The 26,103-nt window shown below is 40.3% G+C and overlaps 1 protein-coding gene across 6 annotated transcripts in view; it reads right to left on the bottom strand.

Moving 5' to 3' along the window:
- Positions 1 to 385: 385 nt before the first annotated feature.
- Positions 386 to 26,103, bottom strand: part of LOC18433791 (Mitochondrial import inner membrane translocase subunit Tim17/Tim22/Tim23 family protein) — a 42,318-nt gene continuing 16,600 nt past the window's right edge. For 3 of the 6 annotated variants that reach the window (XR_016047307.1, XM_011624888.3, XM_011624887.3), the window contains one exon: positions 386 to 813. Coding sequence is in view for 4 of the 6 variants with exons in the window: in XM_011624888.3 (XP_011623190.1) it covers positions 728 to 813 (86 nt within the window). In the remaining 2 variants the exon portion in view is untranslated. Of the gene's footprint in view, positions 1,346 to 26,103 lie in introns of all 6 variants that reach the window. The other 3 variants (XR_016047308.1, XM_088855469.1, XM_020666964.2) reach the window with 1 other exon arrangement.

Below are 26,103 nucleotides of genomic sequence, written 5' to 3'. Positions count from 1 at the left end.
ATTTTCAATTTGATTTTCAAATGTATGCATCTAAAGTTTACTACAAACTTAGGTGGTACATTTGAAGATTTCAGGTGTTCGAAATTTTTTTCAATTTATCATGTATTAAAGGAAGACTCAAAAGAACATGGATGGAAATAATAAAGAGGACTTATAGTGACTTATGGTCTCACTGAGTGTATGACCCTTGATAAAGCAAAATGAAAGTGCATAATTCGGTAGCCGATCCCAAATAATTGGGATAAGTCTCGAATGATGACAGTGATTGGGACTATGTTGACCAAGCCTAAGGATAAGGTTCATTGATGGATGTGAAGCCTCCATGCAAACAAACATAGAACTGCATTTCAAGTTCTCTTTCTCTACTTTCATTTTCTCTCTGCTCTGATTCAAATGTCTTAACATTATCGCTAACATTTGAATAACATTTCAAAAATAATCCAATTCTTCAAAACCCAAGCTGTAAGCTGCTACATGATAGAGAAACTGAAAGCCTACAAGGACTCCAGGAAACAAAATTATTTTTCAAAAACATGGACCCCATCTTTCTCTGTGGAAGTCACTGAAAGACATATTACTTTGTTACAAAGAACACCAAGAGAACAGAGATTCCCGCTTGTTCTATGTTCCATCTTCTCTCACACAGAAAATTAATGAAAATATTACAAAATTGGATATGCAAAGACCAGGACTTTCAATGCTCTTTGCTTTTTAATATCTTTCTTCATTAATCATGCCTGTCCAAGAACTTCTCAATCATAACCGAGAATCCAGCAAAACCCGCACAACCAACACATGCTGCCTTTGGACCACCTGCAAGCATGTAAAACTAGGTCATCAAGGGCAGCAAAAATATGCACCAAATAGTATCTAAAGATCAATTCACAATAACTTAGTTCACTGTGTGATATTTATTACAAACAAGAAGCAACAATGAAGAGATCCGAAAAATTGGCTTGCAATGGTGGTTCTAGACTTGTCATGGACGCTCTTTGACATCTTTTCATATAGTCCACTGACAAAAACATAAAAAGATCTCCCTTTTTTTTATTAATTTTTTTTCTAGTGTGGCAGATTGCCTATTGGCAGGGCATGGACTAAACTTCAGTAAGAGCCATGCCACAACTAGACAAATCAAACAACAAAATTGACAACACAGAGACTCTGCTTGTATATAAAAAAAAAGAGAGGCAGATGAACACGTAACTCAAACTGGTGGTACTCTGTGAACGAAACTTCATGCTGCTATTATTTGAATCGATTCATCTATTTGACTAAGGGAGCTCAATCCCCTTGATATAGGAAGAAGTGCCATCATGGAGATTTCAAATGAGGGGCTAAATTGCTGAAATATCAAGGGAAATTATAATTCTCGGTCATTATCTACTGGGTTACCACCATCCATTAAAATGTACAGTAAAGGAAATAGATCGCAATCCACCAGAATAAAACTTGATCCTAGGTCAGTTCAACTCTCTTTCTTTATCATCCATCATTTCTACAAGGTAGATAAACAAAGGACGGCGGTATTTCCATAATTCATTAATGTCATAGAACACTTATCCTTAAAGGAATTCAATGTCTTAATACATGAAAGTGTGCCAAATAACAAGATATGTGTAAACATATGCATTCCTTGACATTAAGACATCCAACAAAGTTAAAAGAATGTCTGAATATCAGAGGATCAAATCTAAATGCCCATTTCAAAATGTGTAGATCCTTTGTACAAGTGGATTACAAAAAACATTTTCAGGTTGGTATTGATAAATATTTCAGTCCTTTGCCCGTCTTTTCCTGTGTATTACACATTCAGAATCATTAGCATCTGTTTTTTTCCTTTCTAATTTATTTTTCTATGCTTGATAGTTTCTACTCCTTGCGTATCTAAGGGTCATGCCAAGAAAAAGAAAAATAACCACAGATTCTATGGCTCAAGAACTCAAGCTAAAAGTCTCAATTACTTCACAGTCAGGGTGCATGGTATGCAAATTGTATTTAAGGCTACAGAAAGCAGGTATACCCTGATGGGTTCCACTTCCAGTTCCTTCCAATACAAACAATTCCAGATTAGCCTAGTACCCAGGCTTTTGTCAATGCGAACCCAAGTATTGCCACTCTCTTTCTTACAAAATTTTCTTACTGCCAAATGTCTGCAAGAATACATTAAACCCTTAAACTACCCTTCCAATTTTTGATAGGGTCACTAACCCTGACACCCATGCCATACAAACTTGTGCATATCCTCAAATGACTTTAATCCAAACCTGTGCATCTTCTTAATCAGAATTTCATTCATTGATGAAGGGTGTTTTGCTGGGGAAATGGTAACCAGAGCACTGATTTGGAAGACCATAAAATGAATTGCCCATTCTATCTATTTCATTTTATAGACCTAAAACCAAGCTTCATTTCATAGCTCCTAGACAATAGTTCATTTGAGCAACTTTGGCTATATCAATAGCTTAGCCTAAGCCTGGACACCAAGAATGTCATGTCTATATCCTGTCTAAAAGAAATGTGTCCAATCAATCACATACATATCAGGATACTAGCATATTAGCTTGATATACAAAATGGTAGAAGTCGCAACAGCAATTTCAAACCATTATAACTTGGTTGAAATGCGACTGATGGTAAGGTGAAGTTTTGTTCAGCATGTTCCAAAATAGTTGAGGAATATTCACCATATCACTACAAACATCAGCAATTCGGAATAAAATTGAATGCAAAGTGACCTTCATTCAAACAGTAATAGTTACACATGCCCGACATCTTCTTACAATTGTTGCAATCGCATAACGTCATTGTTTATTAGGATTTGTGTGCATTATATGGCCTCAACACTTGGTTCCTGATTTGTAGTTCATGTATTCCCCATATATTTTGTATACTCATGCATTTTTCATATTCATAAAATAAGACTCCCAATTTACATGAAAGTGTTTGGCTCCATAGATGAAACATGACATAAGGAGGTTCTATGGGATTTAGAGCAGTCGTTATTGTGATTTAACATTAGTGCCAGTTTTGAGCGGAATCTATGGTTGGGACTTAAGAGCGTTGCGTCATCCTCACCTCGACTTGTGGTTATGTCTTGGTTAGGTAGAGTGGAATCATCATCATCATCATCCAAGACGTATCCCAATTATTTGGGGTCAGCCAGTGATTAAAAAAGTGGACCGCCCAGCACCTAAGCGGTCTGAAAGGCCTGGGCGCATCGCCCAGGCCTAGGCGGCCAATCTAGGCGGTCGACTTTGGGTGGCCACCTAGGGCTTGTGCCCCTCCTAGGGGCAGAAATAAGTTTTGGTGGGGGTAATTTTGGTCATTTTTTTTGTATTAAAGAGCCAACAATTAATGTTTTATGTTCATTCGAAATCTAAAACTTATTGGAGTCAATTTTAGAGAGAGAAAGCCCCCAAAAAACTAGTTTTTGGTGAATTTTTAGGATCGAAGGGTTTCTCAAAGTTAACAAAAATTGATCAAAACATCACACATTGATCTTAGATTTACTTTTAGATGTTTTGCAAAGTTATTTAGGGGGTTTTTTTGAAAATTTTGAGTATTTAGAATCATCTTTGAGGTGGAAGTTTGAAGATTGAGCAATCAAACTCAAAATGATTTTTTTTATTGTTTTAGTAAATTGCATTATTTTTTAAATGTCTTCTTCGAGATCTAATAGGAGTAGTGATCTCGGTTGAAAATATGGCTATAACCCAGATCCTAATGATTAAAATTGCATAAGATGCAAGTTTTGTGATAAGGATACAAAAGGGGGCATAAACCGGTTCAAGAAACATCTTACTGGTATTAGGGGGGATGTTGTCCCATATAAAAAGACTCCTGATGTTGTTAAAGAGGAAAAAAACAATTTTTTGAATATGGTAAAAATGAAAAAAGATAAGAGATTTGCCGCTATAGTAGAGATTAGGTCTGGGATTCGGGTCAATTATGATGATAATGATAGTGATGAGGAAAGGCTTGGGGGGAAGTATTGACATGGGACATGCTATGGAGTGGTTAGTTGATGATGATGATGAGGTCAAGGGGCATGAAGGATTAACATGGGACATGGTCATGGATGCTTCAGGGACATCAGCTGACCCTCTTAGGGCCACTAGATCTTTTGCACAGAGAACAAGGGTGGAGGAAGAAGAGGCTGATTCAAAAGAGACGGAGGAGGACAAGGATGACCAATATGTCGAGGAGGGTGATGACTCCGTCGACTCCGATGAATATGATGCCAATGTAGCTGACCCAAGATTTTCTGATGATGAATGAATGATGAATGTTGAATAATTATTAAACTTTGAAGTTTAAACTTTGAATGAAGTATTCAACTATTGAAGATTCTTTTGAGTCTTCAAGTATTACTTTCATAGTTTTATAATTCAATTTTGCTTTCTTCCTCATGGTGGTGTACTTCAGTATTGGTTTGATACTATTTGGTAACTTGGTTTGATAATTTGGTTGGTTGGAAAATTTTAAGTTTTAATTGGATATGGAGTATGAACCGACTTATGGATTATGGTTATAGTTATGGAGTGTGTGCTAAATGCTAATATATAGTATAATTTGAATTATGTATTGCAATAGATATAACTGATACTGACATAACTACAGAATCCTTTTTGGATTCAACTGGGTCGCTCAGATTCTGGGCGCTTGCCTGGGCACCCGGCGGCCTGGACCCCCTAGGTCGCCTAGCCCTTTCTGAAACACTGGGGTTAGCTACACGAATCATGTTCATCCATTCTTCTCTATCAACGGTCATTCTCTCAATAAGACCAAAAGTCATCATATTTTTTCTCACTAATTCTATCCATGTCCTTTTGGGCCTTCCCCTTGCCCTTTTAAAGCCTTCTACTTGAACCAAATCACATCTCCAAACTGGTGTAGCACATGGCCAGCCTACTTAAATCTACTTCAGTGTATCAAAAAGCGTTAGGCGGGTCCTAGGCGGCCTGGGGGGTCCAGGCCACCCAGCGCCTAAGCAGCCACCTAAGCGGGCTCCCAGAACTTGGGTGGCTGCCCAATTGATAAAAAGTAAAAATCATACCAAATAACCAATATACCATATTCCAAGTTGAAAAAAAAGGATAGACGTCGAGAAGAGAATTTTGATAATCCATATTGTTAAAACAGTAAATTGTAAAACCATACAAGTGTAGGATATAAAAGTCAATACTCAACACAACAAAAATATACAGAAATTTAGAAAATATATACTCTAACAAAAATCAACACTCATGACTCAACACAACAGTTAACAGACTCAACGCTCAACACTCAGTACCAAGAGGCAAGAATCTTCAGTCGTCGTCATCATCATCATCAGAGGGAATATCAATAGGGCAAGCCTCATCATATGCATTAGAGTTGAGGCCATCTTCATCATAGTCATCTCCCTCTTCAATATAACGCTCGTCCTCCTCTGCTTCTTTTGAATCTGCCTCTTCCTCCTCCTCTTCTTCTACCTTCCTCTTACTAGTATGTGTAGTCTGTGCAGATGAGGTCCTAGGAGTCTTGGCTGCTCTACTCTTTTCTTTGTGCTTCTCTGAACTCAAATATTGTATAATTTCCTCCTTGGGAGCATGAGGAACATTTTTACACGGGGCAACATCCCCCTTAATACTGGCAAGGTGTTTTTTAAACCGGTAAATGCCCCCATTAGTATCATTTCCATAATAATTACATTTAATACGATTTTTATCACTTGGATTCCGGTTATAACCATACTTCCAACCCGGATCACCACTCCGACTAGAACCTGGAGAAGATACTTCCATAGAACAAGGCTTATTTTCATCCTTTTCTGGTTCTTCAAAATTCAGAAAATGTCTAATCTCATCCCGAACTGCTTCAAGAACCTTTGTACAAGAAGCAACATTACCTCTAACACCAGCAAGGTGTTTTTTGAATTGGCTAATACCCCTATTAGTATCTTTTTCACAAAAATTACATCTTATACAATTTTTGTCATTTGGTTTTGGGTTGTACCCATACTTTCAACCCGGATCACTTCTTCTAAAAGTAGTAGAAATAGAAATAGATCTATGACAAAGATTTTGTTATTGTTTTTGTTTTACATAACTTATAAATTGCTTAATCTCTTCTCTAAGAGCTTTCGAAACATTTTTACAAGGGGCAACATCCCCCTTAATACTGGTAAGATGTTTCTTAAACCGGTTTATGCCTCATTTTGTATCTTTTTCACAAAAATTGCATCTAACGCAATTTTTGTCATTTGGATTCCGCTTGTATCCATATTTCCAACCCGGATCTCCACTCCGACTAACTCCTGAAGAAAGACATCTCTTAATAAAACAAGCTATCTAAAAAATGCACTTACTTTGGTTGCTCGAACTCCAAACTTTGAGAAACACTTCGATGATTCGATCCAATGAAATGTAGTTTTTTGGAGGTTTCTTTCTTTCTAAAAGGGGTTCTTGTGGGTTTAGGTTGCAAATGAACCTAAAACCCATCATTCTAAACTCTTATATCTTGAAAAAACGCAAAAAAAAATATACTTTTCCACTTCTGGGCAAGGCGCAGGCCCTGGGCGGCCGCCTAGACGGGTTCCGTACCGCCTAGGCGGCTGCCCAGGGACCACCGCTCAGTTTGGCCGCCTAGGCACTGAGCAGTCCGGTTTTTTGAACAATGATCTACTTTCCCTCGTCTTAGCATCTATTGAGGCCACACCTAAGTTCCCTCGTATATATTCATTCCAAATTCTATATTTTCTTGTCTTACCACTCATCCATCTCAACATCCTTATCTCAACTACCCTCATCCTATGGATATGTTGTTTCTTGATCGCCCAACATTCCATCCCATAAAGCATGGCTAGTCTTACAACAATCCTATAAAACTTCCCCTTTAATCCCAATGGTATGCGGCGATCATATAAAACTCCAAATGCACATGTCCAGTTCGCCCATCCAACTCTATTTCTAAGTGCAACATTCTCTTGGATTATCGACCTTAGATATTGGACACAATCTCTTTTAGGTATTTTTTGACCATCAATTTTAACTATTTCCTCGTTTCTACTCCTATTATTACTAAACTTGCATTAGAGATGGAATTACACCATAAATGGATAAAAGCTAGCAATAGCCTTTGGATGCATCGCAAAGGTCGGCTTGTGGGACGCCCTAGTAGAGGTTGGGGTCAGCCAAATGGTGGATTGTTGTCTAGGAGGAAACCAAAACACTTGGGAGGAAACCAAAACACTTGGGCGATAGGATAGTGCATTGTGAGGTTAAAGGCTGGGAAGCCTGGACAAGGCATCCTACACAAATTCGTACTACAAACTACGGTTTCTTTGGTCAAGTGATAGATCGGTACCATGCATGTCCAATACCTCGAAGAGTGTGTCTAGACATAGTGTCCAGGTTGGACCACACTTGTATTTGGGAGGGGGAACTTGTAACTTGTAGCGACACTATGGTTCCTTGGTTTTGGTTAGCTTTGATATGCCAATTATGAGCCCCTTGCATGGGAGACATGTGGGTCATGGTTCTGTTGGGTTCGTTTTAGTTGGGTGCAATTATAGGGCAGACATGGTGTGACTAATCAGAGTTTTATCTCATTGGTAGCACACTCTCTTAATGGTTTTTTCCAAAGGCTTTCTAAGAGAAATTAAATACTTTTATTTTCTCAAGTTAGTCATCTTATTTTGGGGTTGTAAAGTTCTTAAAAAGAAAGGTGTTTATGAAAATAAGAGGTATCTATGGGGGGACTTAGGAGATCCTTTGTACTTCAAAGTAGGGCCTAGTTGTAGGCCACATAAGAGGGCAACATGACAAGAGGAGTCAAGGGGACCCCCTAATCATGGGGTCCACATGACACAATATTTGATATTATATTTTGGGACAAATTTGCCTATGGTGGATGGGTGCTCCACAAATGGCTCTCTAGGAAGATTTAGTATCAAGATTCCATGAGATTTCTAATACTTCCATGATTTCTTGAAAGGTGACTAGATTATAGAACAAAGTTGGCCAATATTCTTCTTGGAAAACCTCCATAAGTTTTGGAAAGATTTTGAGTTCAAGGTAGATTAGAAGATGTAGTGGATATTAAATTAAGGTTGGAGATCTACTAGGATTTTGAGAAAGTGATTAGATATAGTCAAATTGTGGATAATGGGATTCAACCCATAGTTACCGGGAACAAGAATGTGAACAGTTCCGGGAATGGGAACGGGAACGGGTGCGCGGAGCGAGTCTATCTTGAAGTTCCCTAGATGGTGGAGCGAGCTCTGTTGTCACAGCCCCACCCCCTGCCCCCATACCGTACTTGCCGGAGGGTAACAGGGTGAGGGATTGCGACCCGAGGTGGCGAATGCCACTCAGATCGGTTAGGGTGTCTAAGAGTAACAATCTTATCGAGACAGTCAACGATGGCATAGTGTGTGGACAACTAGTCCATGCCCAAAATAACATCAAAGTCCCGGATATCTAGAAGTATCAAGTCTATGGGCAGGCCAAACCCCTCAAGTAAAACTCCACATTGTTTATATACCATATCAGTTTCCATAGAATGCCCCATAGGTGTACATACTTCTAAAGTCCAGTCAAGAAGTGAAGGCTCAACATTTATATGGCATGCAAAGTGAGGTGCAACAAAAGAATGATAAGAACCAGGGTCTATCAAAGTTCTAGCTTCTCTATCACAAACAGAGAGTGTACCTCGGATCACTGAGGTAGACGCCTTAGCTTCCTACTCTGTGATCTTGAGCCTTTGATCGGTTTTCTGGCCTCTTCACACGGCGGTCTTTGATTAGGTGGCCAAGCTTGCCACAACCAAAACACGTTCTCGACTTCTTGTGGCACTCAGCCACAGAGTGGTTATTCATTCCACATTACGAGCAGGCCGGGCATCGGTTATCCCTCACATCGCCCGGGAAGGTCTTTTGGATTTTTTGGTTGCTTTGATTAGTCTTCCCTTAAAGTCTCTTCTAGGAGGCGGCCCGAGTCTTCCTCTCAAAACTCCCAGATGGTGCGGACCTTACTTTTCCTTCCTTCCTTAATCGAAACTCTCCACAATCTTTCTCAATCTTCATAGCTAGGTCCACTAATAGGGATAATGTCTTAAGATTGGCTAACATTATTCTCCCCCGGATATCTGGCTTGAGGCCCCTCTCAAACTTGCTCGCCTTATGCGCCTCTGTATTGATGATATGTGGCGCGTAGCGAAAGACCTCTGCAAATTTAGTTGCATACTGCTCTACTAACAGTCTCCCTTACTGCAGCTCAATGAATTCCACCTCTTTTCATTGTCGAACTGAATCGGGGAAGTACTTTTCATTAAATGCTACTAGAAAACTTTCCCAGGTTGCCTTAGTCTCTGTCTCTTCCGAGGATTACCTCACCGAATTCCACCAGTGCTCGGCATCCCCTTTGTCTCTTCCGAGGATTACCTCACCGAATTCCACCAGTGCTCGGCATCCCCTTCTAACATAAAGGGCCCCAGTCCAACCTTCTGCTCGTCGGAACAATGCAACACTTCAAATATCTTCTCTACTTGCCTCTTCCATTTTTCAGCCTTTTCCGCTCCCCTGTGTCTTGAGAATGCAAGAGGGGCAAGTCTCCTAAACCTCTCAATCAATCCACTGTCATCTTGGCTTGGAGCGGAGGCAGCTGTGGCGAGCATGTAGTCCTTCATCATTTGAGTCATGGCCCGAGTGTCTTGAAGAAGTCCCCCAAGGCTCGGTGTTCTCGTTACTAGAACTCGCATTGTTGGCACGAGTCCTCGTCATCTTGACCTAAAACAGGAACACCCAGTTACTAGCCTATCCAAAAACCACTCTAAGGACACAACCAAGACTCTCTAGGCCAAAAATCCTATCCTGCTTGCTCTGATACCATAAATTGTCACAACCCCACACCCTACCCACATACCGTACTTGTCGGAGGGTAACAAGGTGGTATTCGCTACCTCTGATCGCGATCCCACACCCTGTTACCCTCTAGCAAGTACAGTATGGGGGCAAGGCGCGGGGCTGTGACATCTGTACATGGTATGGGGAAGGGAACGAGTTCCATGACTTCTAGGGAGCGCATTTTTATATGGACGGGAGTGGGTTCCCTATCATAAGGGATCGCGTTGTGCCGTTCTTAAGATCGGGGTTTCCGGAGTTCACTATTTCAAGTATATCGTAAACTGGAAGCGAATTCCATTTTTTGGTATGTTAATAATGGGCTCTTGGGTGGATAGAGGGAGTGTACGAGAGACAGGGGGAATGGATAGAGGAGTGAAGTACTATGGGTTATGCATCTTTTCTACCAAGGTTGTGCTCTAATCAACCCTAATGCCCAAGAATGTGATCCCAAAACATGAATATGAAGATATGGTTGCATTTTTTTTTCTTTTTCCCTTCCTTTGCTTATAGGATTAAAGTGATTAAATTTAGAAGATCGACAAGAAAAGTCATTGCGTATTTAAGATGGTGTGATTCCTTGGTGTTCGAGGCTGCAAGTCCTTTAACATTATTTGGATTCATTTTCTTTACACGAACAAAATGCATGCCACAACCAACGACCATCCACCCACTGTCACCGTTTCATATCTCACCCAAGCTAATAATCGTCCACATAATGATGGTACACAGACACAACATGATCAATTCAATATTACAATACAATTATGACTTGTACATATGTTACTTTATTTCATTAGAAATGCACCATTAACTTGCAACATCAACTAATTGTACCACATCAACCTCACTTCACAATAAAATTGCGACATGGCTAACTTTTGAACATCCTTTTAATCTTGCCCCTACTCTAGTTGCCTTTCTTTAAAATTGGACACAAATGTCATTGCAAAATGCATGCATCATAGAAAATTTGTGGAAAACTAAGTGCTATACACGAATAAAATAAACTTTATAGGTGCATCTCACTGCCAATGTATAGGATACTCGGTTCTTGTTATGATAGACTCATGGTTCCAAATGATATTGGGGCCATGATCTTGGGCATGCGCATCGGGATCTAGCTTGCTATGGACCTCGTTCCCAAATAATGGGAATCGAGTTCCCATAACTCCGGAGCCGATCCGGTCACTTGGAGTGCGGGATCGAGATTCTAGGGTGAAAGCGGACCCCTACATGGGCACTCCTGGTAACTATGATTCAACCACTCACTCCGTAGATTATGAAGTTCCACTGGATGACGAATTACCAAATAACAAACACATATATGCATATCTCTATATAAAGATCACTTTACGTTCTTACTATCCATCCCATCACGTGGAGATTTTTGAGCTGAGACTTCCACCTGGTATATTTCAGAGAGAAAAAAGAGAGGCATGTGAGAGAATAAGGGTTTTAAGGAGAGAGAAAAAGGGCAAGTGCATGGGGCATAGAGAACAACATAGAGAGAATGTCCTTCCACCTTGTGTTTAAGAGAAGCATAGAATAAGGTAGGGTTGAAACCAGAGACTCTAGCATGCAAATTCTTCCCAAAACCGAGAAATGGTAAAGGTACATCGACGCACCATTGATCCAGGGAAACAATAAGGGGTGTACAAAATTATAGAAGGAGAGTTTAGGTTATTTTCATGGTTTTTTTTTAGTTATGTTTTTGAGCCATCTATTTGTGAATGCGAACAACATATAATATCTAGGGGTATTTAATATCTCGGGGTATTTTAGTTCTTTCTTTTCGTTTTTGCCTAGAGTTTCATTGTACATTATTTCAAAAGTAACAACCTATAATGCAGGTGCATGATAGGATATTAATAAAGGCTATTAAATACTGCTGAAAATTCTTCTAAAGTTTAACCTCCACACTATCGTCATTAGTTGATTATAGTATTAAATATACATAGATTGTTGACCCAAGAATCACATAAAACCAACTTCCTAATGACTAGGCAATTTGTATCATCATCATCGTCCAAGCCTTATCCCAACTATTTGGGGTCGGTACACGAATCCTGTTCCGCTATTATACTTTATCAAGGGCAATACCCTCAGTCAAACCATAAGTCACCATATCTCTCACCACTACTCCCATCCATGTCCTTTTGGGCTTTCCCCTTGCCCTTTTAGAGTCTTTCACGTTAACCAAATCGCCCCTCCTAACTGGTGTTGTATTAGACCTATGCTGCACATGGCTAGCGCACCTAGGTCTACTTTCCTTCATATTATTGTCTATTGAAGCCACCCCAAAGTTCCGTCATATATATTCATTTTAAATTTTATCCTTTATTGTCTTGCCACTCATCCACCTCAACATCCTCACCTCAAATATATTCATCTTATGGATAAGTTGTTTCTTGACCGCTAACTGTTCTGTCCCATAAAGCATGGCTAGTCTTACAACCATCCTATGAAACTTCTCCTTTAGTTTTATCGGTATACAACAATCACATAAGATTCTAGATATACATCTCCACTTCACCCACCCAGCTCTAATTCTATGTGGGACATCTTCTTCAATCTATTCATTCTCTTGGATTATCGACCCAAGATACCGAAAATAATCTCTTTTAGGTATTTCTTCGTCATCAATATTACGTACTTCCTCTTTTCTACTCCTATATTACTAGCATTCTATATATTTTATCTTAGTCTGGCTAATTTTAAAACCTTCAGATTCTAGAGCATCCCTTCAAAGTTTTAGCTTTGCATTGATGCCGCCTCTAGTTTGATCAATCAAAACTATATCATCCGCGAACTACCATGCACTATGGTACCTCATCTTGTGGATGCGTAGTTAGCTCGTCCATAACCCAAATATACATATAAGCTTATCATGACCCCTGATATAGGGCTGTTGTCACGGAAAACTCACTTGCCTCTCTGTTAGTTGTCCTCACACTAGTTAGCACTCCTTCGTACATATCTCACACCACGTCACTATATCCTCTAGAGACTCCTTTCTTTTCCAACACCCATCAAATTAACTCTCTAGGTACCCTATCATATGCTTTATCTAAATCAATAATGGCCTTGTCGAGGTCTCTTTCCTGCTCTCTAAACTTCTCAATCAGTTTCTTAAGTAGGAAAACAAGCTCAATTGTTGACCTCCCTGGAATAAACTGAACTGATTTTCTAATACACTTATTTTATGTCTTAGTCGTTGCTCAATCACACTCTCCCATAGCTTCATAGTATGACTTATAAGTTTGATTCCTCAATAGGTCGCACAGTGTTGTATGTCTTTGTTGTTCTTGTCAATAGGTACCACAACACGTTTTCTCCATTCGTTTGACATTTTCTTTCTTATTAACAACTTGTTGAACAACTTGGTCAACCAGAATATGCCCTTTCTCTGCCATGTACTTCCAAACCTCTATCCAATACCATCTGGTCCTAAAGCCTTTCCTACCTTTATCTTTCTCAAAGTTTCTTTCACTTCAGTATCCTCATCATGTGAACCTCCTACATCATTTATGTCGAAGGTTTCTCCTAACATTGTGCTCCCTAATTGTTCGTTAATTTACAGTTTTTGAAAATAAATTGCCACTTTTCGTTGGCCTCGTTATCCTTCACGAACACCCTCCAATCCCCACTCTTAATGCATTTCATATGATATAGATCTTTACACTTCCTCAGTCCCTCTCTCATTTTTTCTAGTTTGGAGACATCTTTTCACATTCTCTTGTCCCTAGTTTATTTTATAAATCATCATGTCTTTAGGCTCACTTTCTATTAGCTTACTGTTTTTCTTAACATTTTTATATCCTTTTAAGTTTTGATCATTTCTATTACATTGCCAAGCTTTATAGTATGATCGCTTTTCGCTAATAGACTTTTGAATCTCATCGCTCCACTAAGTTTCCTTATTGGCCTTTCTTTTCCCTTAAAATTCTCCTAAAACTTCCTTCGCTAGTTTTTTAATGCAATTAGTCATCTCATTCCACATAACACTAACTTGGCGGTCATAATTCCATTTCCTTCTTTTACCAATTTAGTCCTAAATATGTTTATTTTCACCCTTTTTAAATTTCACCACCTAGCTCTTGGACACTTATTAATTTCCCTCGTTCTCTTTCATCTCTTTATGCAGACATCCATCACAATGAATAAGATAAGGAACGAGATCCTTAGGTTTATGTAAGTAAGAACCCATGTCAATGGGTTTCATGTTTTGATTAGTCGGAATCTAAGCTCCACTATACATAAAAATGAGGTTGTCAAGTAGAGCTAGTACGAGTTCCCTTGGTAAAGAAATCGAGGTTTAAGTATGTTATATAACGTGGTTCCTCTTGTTCTAATATCGATATTCCTAACTATGTTTGGCATATGTTTTAAGTCCTAAGTATAACTCTCAGGAATGGTAAACTATACCCTCAGGAATGGTAAACTATACCAACTCCAGGTGGGGAGGAGAGGTTAAAGCCATACCATGATAAAGAAGTATCATCGTCCTCTCTTGCTGCTCTTGCGAGGTTGTATCCAGAAGAGAATGAGAGGGACAAAATACGACATCACATCAGTGATTTTGTAAGTAATAAAGGACTCTTCTTACTCTCGGCATCCATTTCCAACAGAGGAACAATGTCAGCTATTTCGTGGTGGGATCCATATGGTGATGGGGTTCCTGAATTAAATTCAATAGTTGTCAACGTGTTGTCTCAGAATGTCAACTTGTCATGTGTCGAGAGGTGTTGGAGTACGTATAGTTACATTCACAGTGTTAAGCAGAGCATGTTAAATGCTCTAAGCTCCGAGCCATTGGTTTATGTTCACTACAAGGACAAGTTGTTAAGTAGATCGCGATAAAAAATCAGCTAGTGAATTATATGCACGAGCTGTTAAGGTGTTGTCTCAGAGTGACAACTCGTCATGTGCTGAGAGGTACTGGAGTACGTATAGTTATATTCACAGTTTTAAGCGGAACAAGTTAACTGCCCAACGCTCCGAGTCATTGGTTTATGTTCCCTACAAGGACAAGTTGTTAAGTAGGGTGCGATAAAAATCTGACTATGCGAAGAAACACAAAAAATGGGATTTTTATCCGGATGATGACCACCGCAAGGATGATGTCCGGGCATTAGAAGCATTAGGCGACTGCCTTGATGGTGATGATAAGACTCGTCAGAGTGCTCCATTACCAAGGCTTGGTCCTCCCACTACATCTTCAGGCCATGACACAAGTTTGGCATGCACCATTCCCTCAGAGCACCCAACAACCTAGAATCCTACCACTCAAGGGTCATTTTCTTCGAATGTATTCTCCTTTGCTTCCATTGTTTCTCAAAGGCTAGCTCTCCGAATGGGCAAGAGGACAAGATGCTTCTCTCTCTCTCACTCTCACACAAATGTAAAAGAAGCTTTTTAAAGCATATATTATCATCTCACAACTACGAGGATTCATCATTGCGATTAAGAATCTAAAACACTAAGACATCATAAATATAAAATTTTAATGAAATATATATTCTCACTATTAAGAGGGATGGCTTACAAAATAGGACATAATAAAACAATGGGTCACTCTAGACTATGCCCAGTTCAAACTAAGAATCTAAAATAATTGAACTTCTTGCTATGCGTAAAAGGGATTAGATTTTATCATCATTGAACTTATGATTCCCAAATAATGGGAACTTGGGATGATGGCAACCTCTAACCTAATATCATCCGTTAATGAAAGTAGATCCCACAAACATGGAACCCAAGATTTTAATGTATCAAAACCTTGGACCATGGTTGATGGAAGCGGGGATCCATTTCGAAATGGAACTGGATTCCACTGATGGATGGAACGTGGTTCCTGTTTTTTGGGAGCGAGATCCAAAAATCGAAAAACCGGGGTCCCTACAAGATCCCTTACAGGAACTGAGGGATTGAGGTTGATGGAAGCATGGGATCTATTTCGACATGGAACCAGATTCCACTAATGTATGGAACGTGGTCCCCTTTTCTTTGGAGCGAGATCCAAAAAACGAAAAATAGAGGTCTCAACAAGATCCCTTATAGGAACTGAGGGATCAAGGCTCTGGAGCGGGATCGTCACCCTACCCACAAGGTTCCCTTAACTATGAGCAGATGTTTGCTATTGCTAGGTCATAAGCCATAGCAAAATCCAAAATAGCATCACCTATCTCATTTCCTTCCTCAAAACGATCGGTCGGCCACCCCTCCCCCCATGTCACTCCGTGCTACGCACGCATGTGTGCTTGCCTGTGACCCCAAGGTGTGTGCGGATAAGGAGTTCATTGCGGTGCAAATGGCAAACCAACAAATTAATTTACGCGAGCACAACAAAGATGGCTTATCTTGAAATTGAAGAAGGGTTCGAACATGCCCTGGCCGTAGCCCTCTTAGATCCCGACTTTTGACGCTGTGAAAAGCCTTCCGACGCTCATCAGCCGAAAGGGTTCGAGGGTGCCTAGTCTCAGAGATATGTCCCAAAGATGGGGAGCCGGCCCTACGCCTTTGCTACCCGCAAGCTTGGAGCGTGGTTTGAATCTTGAACCTCTACACTTTTTGTTGCACTCAATAGGGGTTGCACACTCACAGGTTGCAATGGACCTAGGCGTGAGGTATAGGTCTAAATAGGTTGGCTAGGAATAGGTTTGATTTGAAATTAATTGTGTTGTGCGAACTAGAATGGGCTCAAGTGGGTTCGAGTTGGCAAAGCGCTATGGGGTTGGATGAGTTGGGTTAGGTCGTTTGAGGAGGCTCAAGAAGGTGCAAGTGATGGGAGTGTTTGGGTAGGTCCGAATGAGTTGAGAGGGTAGAATTAGGTGTGAGCAAGAAGGGCTTGGGGAGGGTTGGATGAGTTGAGTATGCTAGATTAAATGAGGGCAAGAGGGGAGGAAGGGCCAACTGAACCCAGTGGAATTTCATTAGCACCTCCCCTATACAAAGGGTATTGACGGCAAAGAACGGTGCTCGGTGGATTTAACCGAGGCACCTTGGAGGAATCTGCTAGTCAGGGTCTGAGGGATCCAAGCCTGCCCAAGTGCTGCCTTGGAAGAGCCCCCTTAGTGGGCTAAGTTGGCTAATAGAGGGCTAGTGAGGGGGTCAAGTAAGCTTGGATAAAATTGGATTAAGAGGAGGGCGCTAGCTCGGAATCGGCAAAAATCCAATAACACCTCCACTATAGGGTGGGATAACGATGGAAAATAAGGTGCTCGAAGCTAGCCGGACACCAGAAGGAATCTGTCGGTCGAGGCCTGACGAGAGCAAGCCCACTGAGTGCCGCCCTGGAAGAGCCTCCTTCCTAACATAAGCTAGGTAGGGGCTTAAGTGGGTTAGATCAAGTGGGCTCGAATGGATTTGGGTAGGCTAGAATCGAGTGGAACTAGGCGGGTTTGGGGGTTCACGTGACAAGGTTGGTTTGGTTAGGGTAAAGGTTAAGGGAATGGTTGGGTTAGGATTACAATTTTGGTAACCATGGTTAAGTGTAGAGATTGGTTAAGCTTGGGTTAAGGTTACTAGGGTGAGGTTAATGGTTGATCAGGGTTTGGATAGGGGAAAGATCTTTTGCAAAAACGTTTTCTTTCTCCTCTCAAGCATGCAAAAATAATCAACTCCCAAATTGCATTAAAATGAACTCCAAACTTCCAACCCCTTGCAAATGAGGGGTTCAACCCCTTTTATAGACATTATACAAACATAGTTGGATAATTAAAAGATGGGGGAAAAAAGGGGTGAAAATAAAAAGCGATTTTCGGTCAAATGAAAAATTGACCAAATTTGGGGTTGAGAAAGTTCCAAATTCCCCATCTAGCCCATTCCAAGGGTCCTCATTCCATACCTATGGTATGGGGCCTTCAATCTTGATGTTCCAACACCGAAATGAGAGATACTTTGTCGTAGAAATGTAGACAGGGCTTCTACGATTGATTTGCAACAAATTTGACTAAAAAACTCAAAGATTTCAGTGTTTATGCTTTCTTGGATCATGTGCCCTTTTCCATTTACATACTCTTCATTTTTCAGTGGATTTTGACTGGATCTTTGGTGATGCATGGCCGGAAAATGGTAGAGCACATTCCCTTGAATATTAAGGGTTATAAATATTTCCAAAATACCCCATAACAAGAGGGAATCCCATCTTTGATTCTTTAAAAATCTGAAATTCAAAATACTGGATGTGAATCAGCCGCAAAATGGCCCTCGATCTGGGCCCCGATTGTGACTATTGAATGTCTTCCAGTCATGATCGGAACACACTTATTTTGGGCCCAAGATGATGATCGAACATCAAGTTATGGCTGGAGAAGCGAGGAGAGGTAGTGCAAAATGGTTTTTGCATGAGCATGAAAACTACCAAACTTTTCTCAAGGATTTCTTAGGATCCAGCCGACGATCATGTGCTAGGCTTATACCAAAGAACATGCTCGCCGAAAAGCACGACATATCCGAATTTCAACTTGATCCGTTTTGCGGAGCGTGAGATTGAGGGAGAGTTGCAGGATTAGTCTGTTTTTAGTAAGGCCTATGAGCTTCAAAATCCTGAATAGTATGAAAACCCTATTTTTGGAAAGTAGGGCCTAGAAAGGTCCGTTTGGCACAAAACTAGGGGTTTAGGGGTTTTCCATCCTTCTGAATTCATTCGTGAGGGTCTTGAGACCATCTGAGATCAAATTTTAGGACATTGTGTGACCCCTTCTGACTTCACGCAAAGAGAGACTGTTATGTAAGATTTTTGTATTTAGATGATAATGCGCCATTGACAAGTTGTATGACAGATCTTTTTCATCCTGATTTGTTCTTTGAGCTGTTAACAAAAATTCACCACACACCCTAATAAAAATGATTCTTTTTTTAATATTTTAGTAGTGGAAATGGAGGGTGATAAAAACAAGGGTGCAGTTTGTATAGAGCTGAGGCTCTAAACAACAAAAGTAAAGCCCACCTTCAAATAGTGTCGAGAAATGTGGTTTTAATACTGAAAATCTTTGTGATAGCCTTAAAATATATTTTCAACTTTAATTATAAAATTTAAAACTTCAAAAATAGTGAGATCGAGTAGATCTATGAAAACTTGAAAATCTTGAAAATTGACGGCCCAAAAATGCATTACAAGATGTACTATTTCCAAAACTTGAAATCCATTTTTTTCTCATGTTCATGCAACTTAGTGTAAAGATGATCAATTTGAGGATATTTGGGCATTAAAACAACCTCTTCTAGTGAAATTTTTGAGGTAGGCTCTAATTTGATTGTTTAGAACCTCGGCTCTATATAAACTGTTTCCCAAAAACAACTACTTATGCAAGAATCACTCTAGAAAATTACTCGTGGTCCATTACAAACATTGCACACCTACCTACATTAGTCTGCCCACGTACACGCACGTCCTCATTTTTTGCACCAATCAGTTGGATTAGAGGACTCCCACATTGATGATTACATTTAAGAATTTTGCGATAAATTGCTTCCGAAAAAGAAATGCCACGATAGCCAAGCTTTCCTTTGCAAAAACAAGGAAAAAAAAAAGCATTGCCATGTATGGTTTCTAATACTTCTCATCTATCAAATATTGATAGGGGCTCAATGACACATGCATGAGAGAGACCACACATTTACAGCCATACATGTTATTCCATCACCCATAAGACAACCTCATGAGTGGCTCAATTTGGTTGACCAACGCAAAGCGATAGAAGGCCTTCAAGGGCGGACAGGACCCAATGAACTAGCCCCAAGGAAGTGAAGTGTATTGATCGCGACCTAATTCCTCAATAGAACTGAAATGCAACTAACTTTACTATTCCTTCAAACTTTTTCTTTCTCTCTCCTTGCCCTCGCTTTTGCCTTTCTTTGAAAGTAGACACAAGTCACAATCCACAAGCTGTGTAGAGTTGTGACCTATAAGAAATGTAGAAAAACATGGCATCCATTTTTCTTAGGCCATAAAATATTGGAGACCCACACTCCACTATATATGAATCGAAAAATGAGCCCGTAAAACTTGCTCCCATGCAGAGGATACTCGATTTCAAGATCGTGGAATCGCGGTTCCGCTAATTCATGGAACCATGAGTTTTGACATGGGGATCTAAACCCCACTAACATGGCGATTGAGTTCCCAGTTTCCCGATCCCATTTATGAAGGAATCGCCCAGAATCGAGATCTCATATCTCAGAGCTTGGGTTCGAGCTTCTGGAGCAGAAGTGACCCCCATCTTAGAAGATCTTGGTAACTATGGTAAGAAGAATTTTGAGATACCTGAAGGGAGCCCTAAGCCGAGGACTCATCTACAAGAAGAATGGCCACTTCGACATTGAGAGTTACTTTGATGCCGCTTGGGTAGGATCACCTTCACAGAGAAGATCTACCATGGGCTATTGCACCTTTGTTGGACGGAACTTGGCGACCGGGGAAAGCAAGAAATAGAATGTGGTGGCCCGATCTAGTGTAGAGGCTGATATAGAACTATGGCTCATACTACATGCGAGTTATGTGGCTCAAAACCTTGATGCAGAAAATGGGTTTTCAATTGTTGAACCAATGAAGATGTTCTGTGACAATCAGGCAGCCATTCATATCGTGGGCAATCCAGTTTTTCATGAAAGAACAAAACATATTAAAGTGGATTGTCACTTCATTCTTGAGAAAGTGACCAGTAAGCAAATGACAACCCCATATGTGAAGTCATCAAATCAATTGGCTAATAAATTCACCAAGGCGCTTAGTCATAACTAGACTCAACAAATTTTTTCCAAGCTGGGCATGGGTGACATATTTGCTCCACCTTGAGAGGGAGTGCTAAACAATAACTTGTTTTGTGTATTGGGGCATTTCTCATTTTTATATACTTTAGGATACTTATTTTCATAAAGGGTATTCTTGTCCTTTGTAAACCCTAAAAGAACATTATAACCAAGATATTAGTGGGGTATGGGGTGACTAAATCTCATGTCATTGTCCTCTCCTCTCTTTCATCTTTTCTTTCTTCTGGTTCTTTTCCTCTTCTTTCTCCTTTTTTTCTCTAGTTTTGTCACTTTTTATTATTCACAATACTTTTCACAGCACTGTTCAGGACACTATTCATGAGTACAATTGACAGTTATAAAAGTGGGATCTAAGGATATCTCTTCAGCCCCAAACTCATTAGTTCTGCCATCAAAGTTGTCAGTATGTTGTGATCTAAGGATGGAGCAAGGGGCATATCATTCATCATTGCAAGGCCGCCTGGCGATGTCATCACAAGAGTGGAGTGTCGTCAACAAGTTAGGGCACTCTAACATGCGATTTGGTGACAACAATAAAGGGTAGGTTCACTTCCCACCAAGGTGGCACCCCTTGCTGAACTCTCCCTTGAGGGGGGAAGTAGGAATTTGAAAGAGGCGAGGTAGCATTGAGGTTGGCTCAGGTGCTCTAGGAGGTTGGTGGATTTGATTTGGGGCCTCAATATGAGACGAGCTTCCCAAGACTACCAAGCAAGTGGAGGTCAGTGTGAGTAACACCACCAAAATGGTTGGGCTCTGAGTTCAAAATAAGGGCTCTGGGCTAGAATGTGGTGGGAGCATAGTTACAGGAACCATGGGGGGTAAGGCCTCAATCCCACCTTTGGAACTCGATCCCGCGGTTCCTCTAAAGGATCTTAAGGGGAGATGGGTTTAAAGAACTAGGAATCTCGTGCCCTATAAAATGGGATCTTGATCTATATGCTTGTAAGATCCCTCCAAAGAGAGGAGATATATTATTAATTTAACTATTGGTCCTCTCCTTGGTATTATAAATTTATTTCTTTAAGCGTATGTTAAACTTTGGTGCATATCACATCGTGGTATACTAGAACTATTGTATTCGAAAACTACAGTTTAATATCATAATAAACCAATTTATAGTATTTTGAATTATGATATTATATGTACAATGGAGCACTAATTAGTGTGCAGACAACTAGTGGAGAGATAAGGAGTATTCAACAACAATAGGCCCACATTAAGGGTCAGCGTTGAGCACATACCTCTTTGTTTTAGTTATAGAGGACATAAATAGGAACTTATAAGATGAGGTACCATGGTGTATGTTGTTCGCGAATGAAATATTTTTGATCGATGCGACTGAAAGCTGCGTTTCAATGCAAAGTTAGAACTTTGGAGGGATGCTCTAGAATATAAAAGTTTTAAAATTAGCTAGACTAAGAATATGTGGGATGCAAGTTTAGTAATAATAGGAGCAAAAACGAGGAAGTAGTTAAGATTGATGGCCAAGAATACCCAAAAGAGGGTATTTTCTATACCTTGGGTCGGTAATCTAGGAAAATAAAGAGATTGAGGAAGATGTCACACAGAATTAAAGCTGGGTGGGGGAAGTGGAGATGTACATCTAGAGTTTTATGCGATCATGGCATAACAATGAAGTTGAAGGGAAAGTTCTATACGATACTAGTGAGACCAGCTTTGCTCTATGGAAAAGAATCTTGGGTGGTCAAGAAATATATCCATAGGTTGTGTAGCTGATATGAGGATGTTGAGATGGATTATTGGCAAGACAAGAAAGGATATAGGAGATAAGATGAGGAAAAATAGACTTAAGTGGGCGAGCCATATGCAGCATAGACCCAAGACAACACCGTTAGGAGGTACGATTTGGTTCAAGTGAAAGGCTTTAAAAAGGCAAGGGGAAGGCCTAACAAGTCATGGATGGAAGTAGTGAGAAAAGATATAGGTACTTATGTTCTTACTAAGGACATAGCCCTTGATAAAGCAGAATGACCAAAAAGGATTCATGTAGCCAACCCTAAATAGTTGGGGGTAAGGCTCTGATGATGATGATTAAATTGTACTATTATAGTAAATAGAAGTACTTTAATTATGGCACTGATATAAGCTAAGGTTTATGATAATCGATCGAGCGAGGGATCTCACTCTTAGATATTCTAGGATCTAGCCTCTTAACTTGTTGAATATACAGACGTCGATCCTTACCCCAATGAGCTTCCACCCTATGCAATTTGGTATTCCCTAAATCATCATGCTCCTAAACCCGCTCTCGCTTCTAACAACTATGGTTGGGAGTATGGATGAGATGGAAGCCAAGGCTCGTGGTGGGTCAATAGTCTGGACCCACAAGCGGCTAATGAGGAATCTCTGGTATGCTTAGGAGCTTTAATCGAATTGTTCACCATCCGGTGTATGAGCTGGCACCTCTGCCAGTTTTCCACAAAGTGCTATCTACCGTTCACGTGTGCTGGCTTGGAACATATCGATCCTAGTCCTAACTTTTGTGGTCATCTTTTCTGTGTCTTCAACCATGGCAGGCAGACTCTCGGCTCAAGTGTCTCAAGCCTCGATTACCTTAATAAGGATTGATAGTGATTAAGTATGAGAGGTTATGGATACGGAGGCGGAAGTTGTTTGGAATGTTGGAGGGTTAACGATTTGGATGAGAATCCAAGGGACCATATGAGATACAGCTTCCAGACGATCTTGATAAATTCCCCATAATTATCTTTGATATGTTTGAAGGTCTCTTAATCCCAAGCATGGGGAGTATCCCTTGGATGAAGAGCCATATTTGTTGTCTGGATATGGCTCATAGATTTCGAGCCCATGGCTTCAAGTGCAAGTGCGCTCCTTTAAGAATTAGGTTTTCACAGGATAGAGCTAGGTTGATTAAGGCTTTGTAAGGGAACAAGAAGAGATACTCTCTGCTGGAGATTGCTCGGCACCCTGCCTCCGTTGATTTCAAGATAGATTTGGCCCATTCGTGGATCCCTCTCAAATCTCTTCTTTGGAGAGTTGAAGGTTTGGGTATAAAATTTAAGCTTTTTGGATTATGGTGGTCTATCCACCCTCTCTCCACAGGAAAGAGGGAGAAGGTGTAAACGATGGGGGCTCTAGATTGCTTCAAGTTATGGTTCACACTGCAAACTAGTATTCACTTAAAGAAGTGGCCATGTGGATTCTAGGGAACAAAAAAAAAACATTTCTCTTTCCTTTTGTTAATATAACTGAATTCCACTTACAAGTGCCACAAAATATGTTCTAGGTAAGAAAATCAGCAACATTTACAACCTAGGATCTTTTCTTTTATTGTCAAATAAATACGAATCAATCCAAGGATTGAGTACAAAATTAAACTATGAATTCTAATACAATAATGTACCTGAAAATTGTAATAAACAAAGCAATATTGATTGAAAAATAAACAAACACAGCCAGGAAGACTTACTCGGCTTTGCCTAAGGTCATCCCTTTAGGACTTGATGCACCCCACACCCGATTACCTGACCAATAGCACACTTTGATGCTATTGGCCCAGTTGAATTCTCCGAGTCAGGAATCTCCTTATGCAATTCCTTTTTCAGATATGGGGCTCAGAGAGCATAGACTAGATATAGAGTTTGCTATAACCCTTTGAGACTCTTCGGTGGCACCTCCTTTTTTTAAAGTGGGTTTGATGTGCCCCTCTATGAGCCTTGGGTGGTGTGTGACACCCCCTTTGGGCTTCTGGGGTGGTGCATGCCACCCCTTATATAAAGAGATGAGAAAGAGAGGCATGGAAGAGAGAGGAGAGAGATACAAAGAGAGAGGCCTAGAAGTCAGCTGATTAAAATGAAGGGCGCTACCCTCTATTTATAGCTTTCAAAGGATTCAGATATGCCTATCTGAATTAGATTTCCTATTGGCCATAGGACTCCTAAGTAATCCGAGAGGTGAGAGACATACAAATATGAGCCATCCATCCTAAAAACCACTAATCATGATTTAGGGAGGAATCTAGGAATCTTATCCCCTGAATCTTTAACCCATATCCATTTCTAGTCAACCTAGGATAAGACCATTCAAATATCATCTTCTATTTGACTAGAATTTCCTCTTCTCTCACAAAGAGATTATAAGAATTCAAACTAAAAAAGATTTGGTAAAATTCAAACATTGAAAGAATATTTTCCAAATATAAAATATTCTCTATTGGAAAAAGTATGCTTAGAGACTCTATTTGCTAAGGAAGTGGCTTGGCTTGAAAGACCTTTTTCCATAAAAGAGATCAAGATGACTGTTTTTGACTTAGGGCGAGAGAAAGCCCCAGGTCTACATGGCTTTCCGGTTGCCATATAACAGGACTTTTGGGATACTATGGCTCCTGACCTCATGGCCTCTCTGAGTTCTTCCATAGAGGTAGGATTAACTCGGACATCAACTATACGTTCGTTGCTCTCATTCCTAAAATCAAAGGGGTAGAAAAACTTAAAGACTTCTGGCTTATGAGCCTGTTAAATTCTTCTTACAAAATTCTAGCGAAAGTTCTTGCCCCTCGTCTGCAAGTTGTCCTTCATTCCATTATTGACCATACTCAATCCACCTTCATCACTAATAGGCAAATTCCGGATGGGGCTTTGTCTGCTTACGAAGCCATCCACTCTAGATTCCTTTCTGGAGAGAACGGCCTAGTCATTAAGCTGGATTAGGAAAAAGATTATGACCGAGTTGATTGTACCCTCCTTGACGAGATTCAATCTCGTCAAGGATTCGATAGTAAATAGAGATCCTGGATCATAAGGTGCATCTCCAAGCCCCATTTCTCTGTCCATATCAATGGTTCCTCGGTGGGCTTCCTCTTTGCCTCTAGAGGCCTTAGACAGGGAGACTCTCTCTCCCCCTTTTTGTTCACCCTTATTGGGGAACTCTTCACCAAATCCATCTCTAGACTTTTTGATTATGGAATCCTCAAGGGTTTCCAAATCTCCTGTACTGGACCCATTCTCACTCACCTTCTCTATGCCGATGACACTCTAGTCTTCTGAGAACCCCCAGGTTGATAGGCTTTGGCTCTTTCTAAGATGCTTTGAAGCGGCCACTGGCATGAAGGTTAATCTCTCCAAGACTAAAATGTTAAGCATCAGGGTCTGCAACTATGATATTTTCGTCATTGCCCAACGCGGGTGTAAAGTCAATCCACTTCCCTTTACCTACTTGGGCCTTCCTCTCTGTTTAGGGAAACCCAAGAAACAACTTTGGGACTACCTTATTGACAAATTCACCTGGAAGTTTGCTAACAGGAAGGTTCCTATCTTTGGGAGGTAAAATCACCCTCGTCAATGCCACCTGCGCCAATATGCCCATTTATCAGATGTCCATTTTCCAAATTCCAGTTTCAGTGGTTAATTGCCTAGAGAAACTCATGAGAGATTTCCTCTAGTGTAAATTCCACTTAGTTT

Source organism: Amborella trichopoda, chromosome 13 (genome assembly GCF_054954075.1).
Source record: "Amborella trichopoda isolate Santa Cruz 75 chromosome 13, AtrichopodaSantaCruz75HAP2 v2.0, whole genome shotgun sequence".
NCBI lineage: Eukaryota > Viridiplantae > Streptophyta > Magnoliopsida > Amborellales > Amborellaceae > Amborella > Amborella trichopoda.
The sequence above is the reverse complement of the archived record's forward strand: the minus strand, read 5'-3'. Positions and strand labels throughout refer to the sequence as shown.